Source organism: Antennarius striatus, chromosome 23, assembly GCF_040054535.1.
Source record: "Antennarius striatus isolate MH-2024 chromosome 23, ASM4005453v1, whole genome shotgun sequence".
Lineage (NCBI taxonomy): Eukaryota > Metazoa > Chordata > Actinopteri > Lophiiformes > Antennariidae > Antennarius > Antennarius striatus.
The window spans coordinates 5,081,570-5,101,683 of NC_090798.1; the positions used below are offsets into that span (position 1 = coordinate 5,081,570).

The 20,114-nt window shown below is 37.7% G+C and overlaps 1 protein-coding gene across 1 annotated transcript; it reads right to left on the reverse strand.

Moving 5' to 3' along the window:
• Positions 1 to 15: 15 nt before the first annotated feature.
• Positions 16 to 19,637, reverse strand: LOC137590534 (tetratricopeptide repeat protein 39B). The gene is made up of 19 exons (XM_068308184.1): positions 19,371 to 19,637; positions 12,976 to 13,010; positions 12,720 to 12,824; positions 12,211 to 12,342; positions 11,875 to 11,945; positions 11,702 to 11,769; positions 11,176 to 11,240; positions 10,903 to 11,008; positions 10,726 to 10,791; positions 10,530 to 10,638; positions 9,702 to 9,769; positions 9,553 to 9,612; positions 8,756 to 8,917; positions 8,444 to 8,535; positions 7,700 to 7,820; positions 7,440 to 7,551; positions 5,809 to 5,926; positions 5,581 to 5,697; positions 16 to 3,653 (listed from the first exon to the last, which is right to left on the reverse strand). Exons 1-19 carry the CDS (start codon positions 19,410 to 19,412, stop codon positions 3,557 to 3,559), a joined length of 1,746 nt encoding a protein of 581 aa, XP_068164285.1. The 5' UTR covers positions 19,413 to 19,637; the 3' UTR covers positions 16 to 3,556.
• Positions 19,638 to 20,114: the final 477 nt, after the last annotated feature.

The window sequence follows — 20,114 nt, forward strand, 5'->3', positions numbered from 1 at the left end:
GACAAGAAATAAATCTCGATCAAAAACTACAGTATATGTAATTTTTTATTACACCACACAGATTGTAATATTGTAACGCACAGACACTCATGTGTCATATTTGAAGGAAAAATATTAAACTGAATGAAGAAAAGCATGCCATGCCAAACATTTTTAGAAATATAATTTAGTACACTGTGCAAATGTTCTATGAACAATGGGAAAAAAATACAAATCAAATTTAAAGACTGAAACCAACATATGCATTTTGACCACTTCTCTTGACAACAAAAACCATTTTTATTCTTTCAGGAACATTGACAAAAACAAAACAATGAACTGTTATCTTGCTAACATAATTTCCCCATTGTGTACATAATTTCCCCATTGTGTGGACTATTAAAGGTGGATTATTATTATTATTATTATTATTAATCAAAACAGAGGTGTTTGCTAGAAATTCAGTATGATTGACTTAATTCAATCATATGATGCAAAAAGAAACCATCTTATTGAAAATTTAATTCCTTACATAGAAGACTGCTAAAGGGAGCATATATCTCCACAGGCAAACAATCATACATAACTGTTTATTTTGCTTCTCCTATGCTCTGCCATGCACAAAGGTTTGTCTGTATCACTCAGCTTCACCCAACAAAATAAAAAAATAATTCTGGATCTGGTTAACCAACTCATTTTATTGCTTTCCTGATTTGTGCCTGACTTCACCAGGTTTTTCACTAAACATTTCTGTATTTATGAAATACTGGAAAACTAAAGATATTAAGTTGTGTAATAGTAATTTAAGTGTGAAATGAATTTCTGGACCCTCCTTTTTTTCCCCAAAGTTTTTCCGAAGTTGTTTCTTCATTGTTGATCCAACCTTCTGGTAAGTAGATTATCTGTTAAAGTGATTCTATACTAAATAAAACAAAAAATAAAAACAACAACATCAAATGGACAGAGCTGAAAACATAACCCCCATAGCAGAAGTAGTAAAATACATGTATGTGATGTATAAAATAAGCAAAGATTTTCAGCTGCCACCTTTTTCCACGGAATACTTGAATAACATGCAGCAGCTTGACTATATTTATTTCAGGCACATTAGAAGGTTTTTGGAAAAGTGACATTGAGCAACGTGCTACCACCGTAGCATTGTCTACGTGGTCATGCTAAAACCAAACTATACTAATTTATCAGACTTCTTTTTTTTTTTTTTTTTTTTTTACAATTCCTGTATTACTGTTATATTTTGTACTGACAAATGAAAGACTAGCAACACTGGCCAAAGATTCCTCTGGCAACTTCCATCATTAGTATTATCATTCTATATCACTGCTCTGCACTGAATATAGTCAGGCTTCATCTGAATAAACAACTCTCTTTATCTTTTTTGTTTCAAACAATTTTCTGATAAGCTCCTAAATATTTACTGCAACTTGGAGAATTAATTCATCAGAAATTTTAGATCACGAAAACAAAAGAACAGAACAATGCACAAACTCAAAACAGACACAAGTCACACGTGAAAATTAAGACATCAAGAATTACATACAGTATAATTTGGCCTTTAGGTTGATACATTCATACTAAGGAAGATGTTTGTTTTCAAGTACAACTCCAGGTTTACTGGAATTGAGTTGTTAAAAGGGCAATCCTTCATCACAGCATTTCAAATGTGAATTTCCCAGTTTTGGATCAATAAAGTACTGCCTGCAACTGTTTTTCTTGTTCAGGGCTAAACACCAGAACGGCGTAATTAAAACTGTTTTTATCTTATAGATGGAGTTTAAGGTGGGTGAGCTCTCTCATTACTCCGAGAATAAGTTTCAGCAATTACTAAAGCATCAAACTACTTGAAGTTGAATGGAAATGGAAAGTTGTGTAGGATATGAGAAGCAGCAATGGACGTCTGGCATGCTCACGTCTTCTTCATAATTCTACACCAAAAGAATTTGTTTTATTTTCAAGCAAACACCCGAAAACACTTACTACCTGTTTAAGGAGCAAAGGTGCTGGCATCCATCTGCTAGAGATGAAATAAGGTATGTAGCAAATATTATCTGATTTAGGGGGTCCACACTCAGACTTTTGAGATCACTGCTAGTAGTTCCTGGGGATTTATCAGAATGGCTGCTATACACACGCTATTTCACTGTATGAACCTGGACTTTATGTGGAAACATTTGGATGTGTAGAAGAATACAGAGCATTAACTGACATTAAATCAAATCTAAATGCTCAAGATTTAAATCATATATTTGTGCTGCCTCACACAGAAAACTACTGTTATTGTTATAGCTATTATCAATCACATTTTTCTCATTATAATGTGTAATTTCGTGCAACATCCCACGATAAACGAGAATGATCTCATGTTGATTGATCTGCAGATCTGTCTTTGTCAAGTGACCATTTTAGGTAACAGTGTGCAGCAGCCATCCCCTTCATCCTTAGTGGGAAATTGTGTATTTGCTGAAAAGCATGAAAGAGAAGATTAAGAGTTTCAACTGTTTGTATTTTGTTGAAAAAAGAGACATAACACTGGGTTTTTGGCCAATGATATGAATAATGGAGGGCCTAAATCGTATCATTTGCATCAAATGTCGTGTTTCACACTTTGACTATGCACCATTTAATTAGTACAAAGGGGTTGGACATGCCCTCAACAAATATGCAACATAGATTACTTGAGATAATGGGACCAAGTCTTCTAAATTGATGCTATGCATAAAAAATGCTGCTCAATGAATCTTTATTTTAATTTAGTTTAAATAAGAGACTTCTGAAATCTCAAATTGACAGCCCTAGAGAGGTAAGCACTGCCTCAGAATCTACTCTGTCTAAAATAAAATGACACTACAATGGCTGAGTTAAGAGCGCAAATTCTCTTATATTGCTGCAAAATTATTTTAATATGCATATTGCTCAGTATGTGCAAAGTTGAAATTAGTCCATTATTTTGAGTGTGTTTGTGTGTATGTGTGTGTGTTTACAAGTCACGGTCGGTAAGAAGGCTGTAATTACACGTTACGCATTTGTCTGCACATAATGTATTATTAGGAAATCAAAAAAGGCAAAGAAAATAAAAAAGCATATAGATATGTGTGATTCAGCACAGGCTTCTATTCGCTGTCAACGTCTAAGCACTGAGTACACACTTTTTTACAACATGTTTTCAGTCCAACATCATGATTATTATTAAGAATGCATGGTGTTTCTGCATAAAAAAGCCCTTGGAGTGTTTCTTTAGTAACAGTAAAGGAGTGATCAATGTGTTGATTCGATCTATATTTAGCTTTGAACCATGCTTCTCCATCCACCAATAAAAGGTTATCACTGGCAGACACAGATAGGAAGCCCAGTCCTGTTTGAGAAGAGGTGCAACTTTCAACAATTTCATTCATCCAATACTTACAAGAATAAATAAAAAACAAGCTCTGAAGTTTCAGCAATGAAGAAACTGGGAAATCTCCCATTTACTTCAGTGTCATCATTTGGAGTGGATGATTCACTTAAACTAAGCCTTCACATGTTTCACATGCAGTTGTTTCCTGCTGCAGTTCTAGTTATTTTATGGGGTGCCGACAGGTGAACCTCTGAGGCTGTTGAGGGCTGCATGGATCCTGAAGTGCAGTCTAGACTCCATGGAATAGTCCTTGTAGTTCAACCTGATGCAGAAAAAAACAAACCCTTGAGAATCTTAAATGAAAAGAAACACCAACAAGTACGGTTGGTATCAGATACATGCTAGAGGAGATCTGCAATAAGGGGAGGTGCAGAACATAGAGGTCAATTCGAGCCCCATGAGGTGAGATCTTGCATGGAGTTCCACTCCTAGTTAATGATATTATACTTCTTCCATTTTCTAATAATGTTTCAAACTGTTGATCTTTTCTGACAAAGTTGTTTACCGATTGCAGTTTGACTCATCCCAGCTTGGTGCATTTGTACAATTTTATCTCTGGTGTCTTTGGGAAGCTCTCTGGTCTTGGTCGTGGTGACGACTGAAGTCTGAGAGTTTGAATGTGTGTACAGGTGTCTCTTATACATTTAATCAGTTCAAATAGGTGCCATTCATACTGTTAACAAGTGGGGGCCTGAATATCTTCTTAAAGAGCAAGTGACTGGTCTGTGAGGGACAGATGAGTTGTTTGTTTTCTGGCTACCCAATACTTATTGGCCAACCATTTTCATAAATAAATTGTTTAAAAATCATACAATGTGATTTCCTGGATTTTCTTTTTACATTCTGTCTCTCACGTTTGATGTGCACCTATGATGAAATTACAAACCTCTCTTATCTTTTTATCTTTTTAAATGGGTGAACTTACACATGTTTTAGGTTGCCCAATACTTATTGGCTCCACTGTATATTAACCATAAATGATGTACACACAAATGTTCAGATCCTTTGTAATTAATACACGGATATAATGATAGCATAATATAGGTTTGGTTAAAGTACATAGTTTACAATGTTATCTTTTCTTCAAATGAATTTCTCTCAGAAAATGTGAGCCTGAATGAATGTCTTGAATGGGTGATTTTAATCCTGCTATGCTCAGCAACGTCAGTAGAGAGCACTCTTACGCTACACTGGTCAGTCTGCAACTGAGTACAGGCAGTCATCAACCTGCCAACACTATTGGTTCCAAGTGGCTGTTTGTAAGCTGAATTGTTTGTAGGAATCAAAATTTATTAAATTTCAATCTGTAATCACCACCTGAGGTTATTTAAATGAAATCACTAATCTAAATAGAAAAGTACTATTCCTTAAGGCTTACCAGAAACAATTACAGGACATAAAAACAACACATAAACTAGGTAGTAAGAGACTGCAACATCACGCAACACCCCTAAATTCAAATTTTTACCCTGACCTATTTTCATAGCTGAGGGTTATTTTATAAAAAAAACAACAAAAAAAACAAACAAGATCCAACATGTAACTGGTGCATTTTAATTATCATTAGGTTTCAGGGGTGTGTACCTAAAAAGGTATAAAAGTGAAAATATTTTTCAAGTATTTCAAGGTCAAGGTTGCAAAGTAATTTTCATTCCATTGCCTCCCTGAATATAACGTCTTTTGTTTCATCTTTCTATCTTATCCGGTTCCTGAGATATGTGCAAAAATATCTCAGGATAGAAAATTTCTCAGACCATAAATCAAATCCCGTGCTTTGATCTATGGTCTTACTCACACTGGCCTTCTCCCTCGTCTTTCTATCTTATCAGGTTCCCGAGTTTACAAAAGTTGAAATTTGACTTTGACCTAGTTTTCTAAAGGTCAAGGCCATCCTCTCATTTTCATCCCCTTTGCCGCCCAATTAATGAGCTTTTTTGTTTCATCTTTCTATCTGCAACAGTTACGAAGTTATTTGGTGGACTAACGAATGAACAAACAGACAAACAAACAAACTCTGACAATTACAATTCATCACCGCTTTGAAGCAGGATGTAATGAACGGATGAGGAAACTGCCATATCACAAAAAGTGAAATGTGCCAAGAAGACGAAGATTTCAGCACAAAAAGTCTGAGGTGGGTCTTCAAGGGATTTACATAAATGCATGAATAGAGAGTTATGTAGACTTACTTGGCATTTTCAATGTATGTGGTGGCCTTGGTGAAGTCTCCCTGTAGTTTATATAGCAGGCCCAACTCATAGAGAGTGAAAGGAATCAGGTAGTGATCATATCTGATACGACTTTCACTGTAAGTACACAAAACACAGATAGGACAGCTGATCTAATCTTTCTCACTGTCAGAAGATAAGCAGTCCTAGTTAATGCCTCGACCTGTTGTCTGTCTCTGATTGTTTTACCTGGACAGGACCTGCGTGAAGCAGAGCTCAGCCTGCAGCAACCGGCCGAGGTGTTTCAAACAAAGACCCTTCAACATCTGGACCAGGCAGCTGTCATCTGGATGAAACTCTGATGGGTCTAAATGAGAGAAATAGGGAACTATGAGATAAATACATCTTCCTAACAGACAATAACAGAACTTTGGTATTGTTATGAAGTGGGTAGCACAATATATTCAACTTGGCTCGTTCATTATGTCAAACTAGAGATTAGAGTTGCATGATACTAAACTGACACGTCCCTTCAGGAACTTTCACCAAATGACATGAAATACTTGAATTTCAAAGAAAATAGACTGCCATTATAAAGCTCTGACTAGAAATACACACTCCTACTGGACTACTGATCCTCCAGATCAAAGGCAATTTCTCCAACATGTTCATCTCAAAGACGAGTTAATTCAGAATCAGCTGCTTATCACAAGTTGACTAACTTGATTTTGTTAACTTCTCACACATTCCTGTAGTGTCAATGCAAACCCATAAAAGCCAACCATCTATTCATTTCTATTTCTACTGTGTATTTCTCACATTATAAATAAAACACACTCTTCAAATTAAGGTTATTTGAACATTTTCATGTTCAAGTTTAATATAGTTTTGGTAATTGCTCAGTAATTCACACTGTTGGCTAGGACAGAGAAAACTGACAAATTTTACTTAGGCAGACAATAAGCTTACACTCTTTCTTAGAATAGCAGCATCCATTACTGCATCCATTACAATTTAACTAATTTTAGTTAAAGTTAAAGGCATGTTTGATTTGTATATTTGTATCGATCCCACAAATTCTACACTGTAATTGTACATAAACCAGGCTGACTCAATCACACAAGGGGCCGGAATTAAAGACACAGACTATGTTGTGGGTGAAACATTTATTGAAGTACCTGCAAAATTTTGACCTGAAAAACGTTATTTTGAAAAGATTACAACTACTTGTATACTTTCTCAATGAAATAAATTCCAAATCAAGTTCTAAATGCTTTTTAATTAAAAAAATAACAAGAGACTGCAATATTCCGCGACTTACCCTGACCTACTTTCAGGATAAGTTTCATCTTTCTATCTGCAACGGTTGCGAAGATATTTGGTGGACTAACGAACAAACAAACAAACAAACAGACGAACAAACGCATGAACACTGACGATTACAATACATCACTGCATTGAAGCGGGATGTAAAAAGGGATGAAAAATTGCAAGGCTAGGCTGGATCCCACAGTTCAGACCATCATTTTCTTTACTTTCCACGATCACAATTATCTCATCTTCAGCCGCTTACTCTCCTTGTGGATCACTAGTCTGCTGGACCCTATTTTGGCTGACAACAGGCGAGAGGCGGGGTACCATGCACACTCACATCTACAGTTAATTTTGTGTGACCAGTTCACTTAAGCTCTATTTTTTTAGAGGTGAGAGGAAGCTGGACAAAATCTTCAAGAATATCTTTAAAAGTTTTTCTTAGAATTGCTATTATCTAAAATGCTGGCTGGAAACTCAATATTTAAATGACATGGTTTGATCTACACAAAATGGTGAGCTGCTACGGTCTTGTCTGTTACAGGCCGTCATAGGGTTTGCAAACTTACTGGGGTCATTGCGGAGCTGCTTCTCAGCTGTTTCTATGGTGACGAGCAGGGATTCAGTGCAGTCGGCTCTCTTCCCAACGATGGTGAAACCGTTCCACACATACATCATCTCCTGTAGAGAAAGACATTAGCATCACTTCTTTAGATAAGTTAACACTCATTCCATCTGAATTTCCTGCGGAGCTTAGCTAATCATTTAAAAAAAGACTTGTAATAATTAAGATTTTTTTTGCAAATGACAGAAAAAAATATGACTGCACCAGTGCAGGGATGACCAGGGGGATGGGGCTAGCAGCTTTGTAGCGTCTGGACTTCCTCACTGCAAATTTTTCAGTCGGGATTGACTTGCCTGCCAAACGTTGTTTCAGTCCCTCCACCTGCCTGCACAAATAAACACACATTTATGCTTTTATACTTAGAAGGACCCTAAATAAGTGTATTTCCACGTTTCTGACCTTGAACTAAGCATAACCCTATTATCATAAGTCTCAAAATGACTTTTTAAGAACTAATGTCCTTGCTTATAAAAACAAAACACGTCCGCTACGTCTACATCTTTCTGTTATACTATGTACGACAAAAAACAATGGAACTCCACTCTGTAACATCATATCTTCTCCTCTCTACATTGCTTATGTCTTTGGATCAATACCTTCTGCCTCACTATGAAGACTGTCTTCAGCAGCGACCTGAAGACGTTTGCTCATACTACTAAGGTGTAACCATAAATTACAGCTTGAAATCTATCTGCCTTAATCTGTTGCCTTTTCTTCATACTTTAATACTCCAGTATACATCTTGACCCAGGTATGTGTTTGTTGCCTTTTTCTTTTTCCACGATTACTCAAAATTAGTCTATTGATTTTCACGAAACTTAGAAGAAGGATGCGATATGAGCCAGTGAAGGACCCACTTTAAACTGCCTTACGGTCTGGTACATGGGTCAGACATTGTTACGACTGTTTGGCCTCAGTGGAGCTACACACTATAGCCTCAAAGATCACCTAAATAGCTCAGTGATGTCCTCCCCTGTCTTCTTCACCTCCTCCTCTGGCATCATACTGAGGATGGCTGCTTTTTGGTACACATAGATCGCCTGGAGGGATAAAAAAAGCAAGAAGACATTACATCTATAACCACAGTCAAACCTTGTCAAACTTGCTCGAAACTCAACATTTATGTACAGTACATCAATTTTAAAGTAGGAAACACACTCTTGTACAAAATCTCTTTTTCAACAAAGGCGAAAGTCATGTTGAACCATTCAGCTATTTCATGAACTCTGAACAAGGAAGCAAACAGGTGTGGGTGTTTACCTTGGACCAGCGGCTCTCCTTGCAGAGCAGGTCAGCGTAGCGGTACGCCTGCTGCCACTCCTGCTGGTACGAGTGAGTCCACATGAGCTCCCAGTAACACATGTGGTGGACCTGTTTCCACTCCTGCTGGCTGCTGATACACTCCTCATACCTCGCACGAGCCTGAAACATACATCATCAACTGTGAAGGCAAACAAAGCCTGTAAAGACGACATAATTCCAAACTGAGTGTGTTACAGTTATTTAGGATGTGTGTGTGTAGTTATGCACAGTGTGTTACTTAAATATATCTCAATGTCCTCTCCTTGACATTGTGATACAGCAGCTGTGAATATCAGTATACATCCAGGGAAAAAAGGTGTCATTCATCCACGTCAGACATATTCGTTCTTTTTTTTAACACTCTCTTAGTGATTACCAATGGGAGTTTTAGTCATTTTGTAACATTTCAAAAATACAAATAAAGTCTCTTTTACCTTTAAATTTACTGTTAGATATCGGGAATGAATGATTTCTGGGTCAATAATGAGCTTATGGGAACTTTCTCCATTTTATTTAAATACAGCAGATTTCAGCATTTACTCTCATGACACAAAAACTCCTGGATCAATTTTCATAGGGTAAAGAAAGTTAAAAAAAAAAAAAGTGGCCTTGACCATTCCAGACTGAAAAAAGTTTTGATATTTCAAAAAGCTCATTTCAGTGTCCAGGTTTGCTTTCAACATTAAATGAAGGCGTAATGTGAATGATGATGATGTGAATGATCAAAGATAGAAAGATGTGTGTGCTCTACACACCTTTTCAAAGTTTCCTCGCAGTGAGGCAATGCGAGCACTGTAAAAAAGAATGATGGAGCCCTGAAAGAAGAAAAAAAAATACAACACAAATGAAGTAAAATATTAGTTAAGAAGTTTAAATTTGAAAGTAATCCAATAATTTGTTTTACTTTAGGGTATTTGTGCTGGTACGGCTCCAGCAGAGCTTCAGCCTCCACCAGGTTCCCCTCTCCAGTTCCTAGTCAAACACAGCATTAAACGCTTCAGTCATAATTCACAAGATAAATAAACGATACCTGAGGAGCAAAGTCTGACATTTAATCCTTCATAAATCTGAAAGACAGGGAATGATTGTAGAAACAATAACCGACTGTGAAATTGATAAAGTGTATTATAACAAGAGCTAAAATGGTTCCCTGGCTAGTTTAATTATTTGATCAAAATTACTGAAATTCACCAAGACAAATTTCCATGTGTTGTGTATGTGATGCACTAGCGGCAAAGTCAGTCTATGTTAGTATTGGTATAATTGTATGTGATTTAACATTAATTAGTGTGATGAATTAGGTTGAAATTAAGACTTTAAAAGTATGCAAGTTAATTATGGCAATATTGAATGGCTGGTTAAGAAATGCAGACAGGCTAATGGATAACTGGAAAGGGACATGTACATTAGCTAAGTTAACATCTATTTTCTGCAGTGGTAAATATTGCATAAAAGTGCACAGCCAGTCTCAGTTTCGAGTCTGTTGATATGCTTCCTTTTTCCTTTTCAATCACATCCCTTAAAACTTAAAAGACACAAACATATTGTTCATTTCACAGATTTTTTTTTTCTTTTGTATGATGGTGTTGCTGAGTATTTCTTATTGGATTACTCAATCCATCTTCAGAATAACAAATAGAATAACGTATTACTTAAAAAAAAACAACAACAACAACATTTACAGCAGTCCCAGTTTGAATTAAATAAGAATGGTGTATTTGTGTTTCCCTACCAAGTATCAGTGACACATATGTGTGGTAGAAGAGCAGAGTCAGCACAGAAAGGATCGAGCGCAAACTGCAAGTGGAGGCTCCTTCTCTCAACTGGGACAAGCCAAACTCCTACAAAGACAGAGATGGGATCGCTGCTGATATTCAGACAACATTCAAATTTTTTGCAAGGATTTGCGTTTAAAGGGATGTGCTTACCCTGTTTCCTGAGAATCCAATAAACTCTAGCAACCTCAAAATCCTCTGGGGAAGAAGAGACAACATCTGAAAGACATAGAGAGAGAATTTATAGAAATTATAACGAAATTGTTTCATAATCCACATGTTAATTTTAAACTCACAGATTTTTAAATCAAAACCTCTCATAAAACCCACCAGATTGAAAGAGCCAATGCCCAGTTTGACTCCGCTCTCAAACTGTTTGAATGAATCCAATTGGCTGTTCATGTCCTGAGTGGTGTTGAGGACATTCTGACAGTCTCTGCAGGAAATCAAGAAGTAAAATCACAAAATGCCAGAAGAGTGATCTTATTTACTACATATACTATAATCAGACAGACAAACTATATCTGGATGTTACCTCACATTTAGTCAACAAAGCAGCCTCATTCCTAAGCCAACAGTTAAGAACACAGATAAGTCACTCACTTGTATATTTGGTAGCTTGTTCTAATTTTGATGCCTCCTTTAATAAAACTGATCATGTTCTCATCCTGAGAGACAGAGAGTGAGAGAGTGAAAGAGAAAGAGACGATTGAAAATGTTCAATTACACCTTTCAACCAGTAAGCAGCCAAGATGACCTTTTGTCAACAAATTATCCATTCTGTATATCCCTATGGTTCACTGGACAATGTCGAGATCCATTGTCTCTCAATCCCAGTTACAGAGTCTCAGGTTTCTACTTAGAATATAAAGTGACATCACCTTTGGTCATGAATTCTGGATCAACTGGTAGACCTAAGCTCTAACCTTCGCCCTGGCAGTGATTGCAAAAATGCAATTGCAAAAGACTATCTCATCAAAAAATCCACAAACACCACATGACATTGATAGAAATTTTCATATGAATAATTTTGGGGATCATTTTGAGCATTATTAATTACTGGGAGCAGGTTGTCCCATTATTTAAATATTATGAAGAGACAGGCACAAAGGTAGGCAGCAGGTCTGACCTGTACAAATGTAAGTGTGGCTTTCTGTAGCAGACATTCAGCATAGCAGATCTCTGCATGCATCTCCTCTGTGAACAAATGGACACGTCACATCATAACACATCACTGCTTTTACTTATATGGACATTTGTGGACTGAGCTCAAAATGTCAGGACAGACATGTATTTACGTACCCTCCTGTAGGTTTGACTGCTTGCTGATCAGACTGGACAGAGATCCGACCACAGAGTTCCTCCTCCTGAACCTGCAGAAAGTTTGAGGACATCTACTCTTATTCTATGCTCACTGAGTGAAACATCAGATAAAACCCTCTTTAATTATTATAAATGGAAAAATAAATTAAACATATGAATATAAATATATTGGTAACGTGTAGTTTTTATCAGCATTATTATGCATACTATACATACTATATGCATACTCTACAATATATATGAGATATTCATGGTTTAGTTAAGGACATTGCTCCAATTTCCTGAGATAGCTGTGATAAAATACTGTCTTCTCACCTCTGACAGGTTTGTAACGCCTGCTTGATGGTTGCCATGGCAGTCTGGATGTCTCTGTGTTCGAAGGTCATTGCAGCTTGCATCACCAGGATGCTGCTGTAACCCAGCGCATGGTACATACTGTCCTTCCAACTACACACACACACACACATAAATACACACACATATATTACTACCCATAGAAATACTAATCACAACACTACTAGTAGTAGAGATGGTGGTGACAAAAGTGTTGTCCACTTATTGGAAGCTTGTGGTTCGAATGACAGTTTCCCTAGACTACCTGCCAAAGTATATTTAAGAAAGATGAGCCAGCATGCTCCCTGGCTGCTATAAGTAAATTCACTGATCCCTCAAGGATGGGTCAAATGCAGAGAAAAGTTAGCACCCAAGGGACCAAAAATGTATTCATGAACAAATAAATTAATGAAAACTACTAACTTTACAGTACTGCTTAATACACACACACACACACACACACACACACACACACTTATTACTAAGGTTACCAGGGTTTGAGAAGGTCCAGGGCATCGGAGAACTTGTTGTTGAGAACAAGACTGAGAGCGCACTGAGTCTCCTGGATGGCCGTGTGCAGGTCCATCTGACACGTCCTGCACAGAAGCAGACACATATAATCAGTTCTTACAACATCCAGACACACTGACCATGTGCATATGTGTGCGTGCGTGTGTGTGTGTGTGTGTGTGTGTGTGTGTGTGTGTGTGTGTGTGTATGTGTGTGTGTGTGTGTATGTATACTCACGCAGGTATTCTGTCAAAGGCATCTTCAAAACAGTCCTGAAAACCACAGAGACAGTCTGGTTATACCATCAAACTGATGATTGTGGAGGTAAAAGCAGCTCCATACATTTCTGAGCAAAGTACAGATTGTGGTTAAATAATTTTTGTATCCCATCAGCTATTAGTCAGAATGCTAATTTTTCTGATGAATCAGCAGACTGTGAACATCATGCATCACTAGACCTATCACAGTCATGCGGAGCAGTCCTCCTCCTCCTCAGTTAAATATAGCTCATATACAACCAAATGAAAATGACAAAGGTACAGAGGGTTAGGTAGCGAAGACCAGTAATGCAGGTTAAATACAACAGCTCCAGGTAAGACACACCTGGCTTTTAAATAGAACGGTAAATGAACTCCAAATCATGTTCAAACACACACACAACACTACAAGATTAAATAGTCCCTGTTTCTGCTTGAGACTTTGTAGCCATTCAACAAGCAGAAGACATTTGGACACACAATCCAATGCCTCCAGGGCATTTAAACATGGTCCAATGTCCCTCAGCAGTAGAGACTGCTGATTGGTTCACTCATGCTTCTATATAATTTCAAAGGCATCAACTCTGTCTGAGGTCACAATACAGACACACACACACACACACACTCACACACACAGTGTGTGTGCAGGCTAATAATAGCGTCCCTGCGGCTTCTTACATAATATCTTTCAGCTGCAGTCACACATCCAGAGCTCCACAAACAGACTCTCTGCCTGCTGTCTGCTGCTATTGACCCACTGAGAGGAAAATACACAATGTGACCCATTTCAGCTTACTGTCTAATCAACAGTGTGCAAGCACGTCTAAAACATTTAAAATGTTTTGTTTCATTTTGTTTTTTATCTTTGAATCATGTGAGATTTGCCACCAGGTCATAGGGGTCTGAATAGTCGTAGCAACAAGTCCTTCACATCAGCAAGAGTAAATTATTTGTCAGGAACCAGGATTGACAATGCAGTTTCTCCTTTCTTACAATAAAGGAGAACATCCTGACTTTCTCTTTCTATACAGTCTTTTTATGTTGATGTATGACGTTGAAAGGTTACCACTTCTTTCCTTGTGTGTGGCTTCGCTCAGAAGGAACTGCATTAGCCTGTTTTACACAACTTGGTCAACTTTATACCTCAATGTTGTATATAAAAGTTGAAAAGGTAGAATAAGTAAATAAACAAAAGGTCATGAGGAAGAACGGTCTTCTCTCAGCTGCTGATCCTTGTGTGAAACGTTTAAATTTTATAATTTCTCTAACTATAATGAATTAGTAGTAATTGGGAGGGTGCAACCCACAAAGATTAACCATGCCTCAGGTTATGCATAACACTGTGAAAGTGGGGAGGATTAGAAGGAGAGAACCACAAAGACAGAAGGAACAAGAGAAAAAATACAAGGAAGAAGAGGAAGTGAGTGGGAGAAGATACTCGATGGACGGTTGTAGTCACAGGCAAACAAATCTGTGTGTGAATGCAAACAGACGCTTGTCGCTCACACGTTCATCTTCTCTTTTCACACATTCATCGCTCCCTCTCACTTTCTCCCATACAAACAGATGGTCTCTCTGACATTGGCTCACATCCAGTCACTTTCAGTCTTTCACACACATATTTCAACGGCCGCTATGTTACCAAGCATATAGTATGAACGTACAATGTTTACGTTGATGGACTTGTAGAATTTGCTGTCACTACAGATATCCCTAAAGATAAAGGATTTTTCAGTTTTACAAAATAAAATGATTTAGAGAATAAGAAGTATTCAAGTATTTCGATCATGTGCATTGGTTGCATACAAAACATTTAAGAATGTAATCTTTGTTTTTAACCATAATTAAAAGTCAACAGCAAGCAAATAAATCAGAAAAGGAGATCTTCATGGTAACGTGAGCTCCACTTCACTCGTCAAATATGACATATAATAAAGGGTTTGGTTACTTTATGCATTTAGTTCATGAAAAGGGAGAAAGAACACCACTCAAGTTTATTTATAAGCACTCCGATAAGCTTCATACTGACTGAACCCCATGTTCTCCATGGACAATACAGAGAAGGACACAGACCACCGATAGGTCTTGTAAATACCATTTATCATCAACAAAAGCAAGAACAACTGGGAACTGAAGTTAAAAGACATTTTCTCAATTCAAATCATTTGTTCCAGAGTATCGTTTAAAGAGATCATTTTAACAAGACTTGAAAATTTTAAAATCAATTTCGAAACTTGCCACATTACTTAAATAATTAAACTGTATTGGTGTTTTAAATTCTAGCTTGACAGAATATTTAAATTAAATACAGAATATGTCTAAATATAAATGGTAAGATAAATTTCTAAAGTTATATTTTAGTAGAAGCATTGATTCGGGTACACCTTTCGATCAGCACACACGGGTTTATTGCATAAGGCGAAGACAGGAGACACTAGATGACATTACACACAAGGTCAGGTCAATGTCAAGCTTCTCTTGTGACAGAAAGTTTCTAATTAATTAGTTAAGACCTACACGCTGTATCCTGTTACAACACACAACCACAAATAAGAAATAATCCAAGAAGTTCTCAAGGACACTTAAAAAGCCCCCAGGATGCCCCTGCTGTCCTTGTGGAGCCTCCTCATAGACATTAATGTCTGGATTCACTGAAACACACCAAAACTTCCTGAAGTGACTCAAACTCTTTCAAAGAACCAATAGAAGGGTTCTGAAGTACATCATTGTCACATAAACTTAAAAACATCGTCAATGTCTGCTAAATGTTTCCTATGTTACAAATATAGTATGTTTCTCTCTCTTTTGGAATGACTGTATGAACCCATTCTATAACCAACTGCAAATGTTGACCTTTGGAATTTTCTCAAAGAATTTGGCATACTGAAATATTTAGATATACTTTATGGGTCCCACTGAAGTATCTAGGGAAAATTCAGGAAACCTCACAATCCTTCAACCCCTCAAACCTCCAAGGATTTTCCACAGAAATAGTTAGACAAAAATTTGAAACTTCAAAAATTTCGGTTATTTAAGAAGATAACCAATCCCCTGAGGCCCCACCACACTTCCTGGTAGCTACTAAAAAACCCTTTAAATAATCAGCTGAACCCTCTTAAAGTCTCAAATTAATTCTGCCACAGCCTGTCAAGCTTTTGAGGGTGCTGTGTGGTCGTAAACAGTGTTTAACTGATGTCAGTATAAACGGTAAGGGTGATGTTGTCGGTAAACTGCTGTCCCTATGTTTTCTGGAGAATCACATTCTCCAAAATAAGCCAGTCACATAACAGTGTGCATTCATCCCCTGATGGCCTCAGTGCGGTCATTGTGTCAGAGTTACATAGTTAATGCAGTCATGCCAAGAGACTTTATAATCCACAGTACCTCTCCAAATGTTAAACCCTGACAACACAAAACATTCGAAACATTCAGAAGGCAAAGAAGCATCATATTAATAAAAAAGTTTAAACTTGCTTAATCCTGGATGAAGACAACTGTCAGACCTAAGCAACGAATTGGAAGAAGATTCTGCTGTAAAGTTTGAAGTTGAATTGAAGTTTCAAATACTACATGAAGAAAAGAACATTCTCAGTAATTCCATGAAGACTAACAACGCTTCCTTTCACCTAGTAAACGTCTTCCACTAGAGTTTAATTTACAACAACCTTAAAAAACACTGTGAACTTATTTTAAATCCCTTCCAACCTCGGTGTCTCCACATAGGTCCAGTTGGAATGTAAAACTAAACAAAAAATTAAGTAAAATCAGTATAAACAGATTCTGTAAGATAATCAGATTATTATTACCAAACTATGTTTTAACCTCACAAAATAAAATACAGCATTCCTCACGTTTAAAGGAATTTAACATTATCTAATGAAGGAACACAAAAGTTAAAGACCCTGATGGACACTATGATGTATAAACTAAACATTCTGGCTCCTTTAATGTACCCTGGAAATGACTGAACCCCAACAGAATAAATGGATAATTAGTCACTGAACGTTAGGATGGTTATCAAATCCAATATTGATGTGAAAAGAGTTCAAATGCAAACTCCACTTGACTGCCTTACTGGACGTCAGCACTAAGTTAATTGTGTTCTGTCTGTTATTTATTGTTGAGTTGCTGAGCAATGCAGTTGGACGATAACCGTTCTCTGTTTTGTTTCGTTTCGAAACAAGGCTCTACTTACACTCCTCATAGCTCAACTAAAGTCAGCTGAATTCCTCTGTAATGTGATGCCATAGACTGGTCGCTGATAAAGAATACTTTGTGAGCTCCAATAAGGAGATGAACTGGTGAGGTGTGACACAGGATAGTCTCAACGTGCAACACCTAAATAATTTATTTTGGACTGAGTCCTTTGAGGGGAAGTGTCAACAAGCATGACAAATAAGCTGAATTAATTTTCCCTGAAGACTTTCATAAATGTAAAAAGCTCACTGGGTATCTCCTAATGCCCCTTAAAAATCTCTTGGACATCTTCTTGGAGATTGGAATCTATTGTAACCCACAATCATGACCTGGAAGGATCCTTAGACCGCCACCAAAATGCAAAAAAATCAGATTCTACAGAAGATGCTAAAATAAAGCAGACACAAACAGATCAATGACTTTTTTAACATGCAAATGCACCTCAAAAATCTTCAAACTTTGACTTGTAGACTAGGTAGCAAGTAAACTTTCAAAAGCACCCCAAAAACCACTCAGAAGGATAACACATTTTGAATCTGTTAATCATTGGAGCTTAAGAGTGACACAGAATTGTTTGAGTGAACACTCCCATTCGAGGCGAACAAACCACGCAAGGTGGAACATCAGGCTTTACTGGAAATACAAAGGTTAATTACAATAACCCTGGTACCTCACCTTCCAGTACTATGGCAACCAGAAGCCAAGCCTTACATGTCACATGATTGCTCAGTATGGCATGTTATTGTTTTGTCAGTTTGGAAAAGGTCTTACTTTAAAACAATTTGTTGGATTTTAAATGGGTGAAAGAAATGAAGCTAACTTATGTAAACCGCAATTGTCACATCTTCCTTTAACTGCCAAGTGTTTGTTGTGAAGCCTGCATCTAAAATCAAATCTGTCATTTACATAACCTGATATGCACGTATCGTTTACATAACCTCACATGTGTGTGAGCTGCACGTGCGCGCGCGCACACACACACACACACAGATAGTATCAACTCACTTATAGCCAAGTAGATAAATACCAGCTCACCTAGATTGAACCTAGATCTACAGGTCATTAGTTCTTCACATATACACTATAAACATGTTCCAGAGAGAAAAGCACTACCATGTAAGTGCTGTACTTTACATTTAGTAGTTGTAGAGGGTATATACAGTGTGAGGCTAAACTTTCAAAACACATATACACACGCACACACACACACATTATATATATATATATATAGTACGCTGTAAATATAGGTAGTGTGGTAAGAAATATATAAGATGTTTTTTATGTTATGTATAATAATTGCTAATATCCTTGATTTATTCATCATGATTAAAGTGTTTTCTTCCACATCTGTTCATTGTGTTGTTGGGCTCATACTTCAGCTGCCGGCTGATGGGTGCAGATAGTTTGAATTATGGCTTCATTTAAACCTTCACCAATACTGCTCACTTCCCCCATTACATCCTGTCATCATAAAACTACCAGTCTCATGACAGCACAGCCCTCAAGCGTGAAAGTGTAACTGTGCTGTAGATCTAAAGAAAATCTCTAGCATGTGAATCGCACTGGTATCGATATTAGTTTATTCAGTTACATAATTTAATCTAATATTCTATTTTTCTATTAAAACTTAATTTCATTCAGGCTCTTACTTCGTCTTGATGTCACAGTGATGGAACACAGTGAGACCTACAGACTTTAGTGTGTGGGCTGCATGTTCTCCCTGTCTCTGCTGTGATTCCCTCTTGGTTCTTCAGCTTCTTCTCACTACCAGAAACACGTTCTGGTTCCAGATCTGGTTCCTCTAAACCAAATGTGAGTGAGAACTGATATGTCCAGTGTGAACCCCTCAGGACCTTCCACAGCGAGAATTAATGAATGAATGGATGGATGAATGGACGGATAGATGGACGGATGAATGAATGATTGAATGAATGAAATTAATTTGACCTATTCTGATTGAATTTTTTTTACTCTTTCAGGTGTCTCTTTTTAATTATGACGTCAATGTATCTATCCCTCCATCCATCCTTCCTTGACTGGAACACATGCAGTAACTAGACCTCCACACACTGACGCTCTACAGGAGTCCCTCCAATTCCACGCAGCAGATGACACGGGAGGAATCCGTCAGTGATACCGTGGCGGGCGGTCATGCTGTTGGTGTAGGTGTGACCCCACCTCCTCCTCCTCAGCCGGTGCTCCGTTGCCTACGTGGGCCATGTCGGTCCCCGGTGCGTCCGTCGCTCGTTCCGCTGCTGTTCTCTCCCGATCAGCAGAGCGTCAGACCCATTCCGGATCAGACTCGACGGCCGTGGGTCATGGTTCCGTCCCGAAGCTCCAGCTGTTTGCTGTCTGACTGAGAGAGTCCGGTTCAGTCGGGGATCCCGGACACCTCCGATCTCTTCCTGAAGACACAAAACACTGACACAAATCACAAATACACACACACGCACCGAAAACACACCTCCTGAGCTTCCTGTTCTCCACCCACAGCGGGGTGGGGTGGAGAGAGACAGGGAAGGAGGGAGAGAGAGAGAGATGCTTTTTCATTTTGATTTTGAGTATCGCGTTTATTCATAAAAGTCAGATTATAAAATAATCACGTTGTCACAAAATCCAAAAGATATTCACGTGAAGAGGATTTGCAATAGTTCTATGCGTTTCCTGAACAAAGAAACACATCTAACCTTCTAACATTTATCAAACTAAAATAAAAAGGTTTTTAAAAAAAAAAAGCACATTAAGAAAACAATCATATCTTCTATCACGTCTTTTACTTTTTTCTTTAATTTTTTCAATCTGTAAAACTCTTTTTATCTGTAAAAAAAACTTTTAATATAAAAGCTGAGGCTATCCAGGGAGAGGAGACAGAGGTGGAGGGGAAAGGGGGAGGCAAAGAGGAGACAGAGCAAGAGATAGAAT

What these genes read in the sequence shown, in the direction of transcription:
- LOC137590534 (XM_068308184.1), bottom strand. Translation starts at nt 19,412, where the DNA reads ATGGCCCACGTAGGCAACGGAGCACCGGCTGAGGAGGAGGAG. An exon ending in CTGGACCTTCTCAAACCCTG is followed by an intron (nt 12,343 to 12,719) that starts GTAACCTTAGTA and finishes GTGTGTGTGTAG; the next exon opens with TTGGAAGGACAGTATGTACC. An exon ending in GCGTTACAAACCTGTCAGAG is followed by an intron (nt 11,946 to 12,210) that starts GTGAGAAGACAG and finishes AACTTTCTGCAG; the next exon opens with GTTCAGGAGGAGGAACTCTG.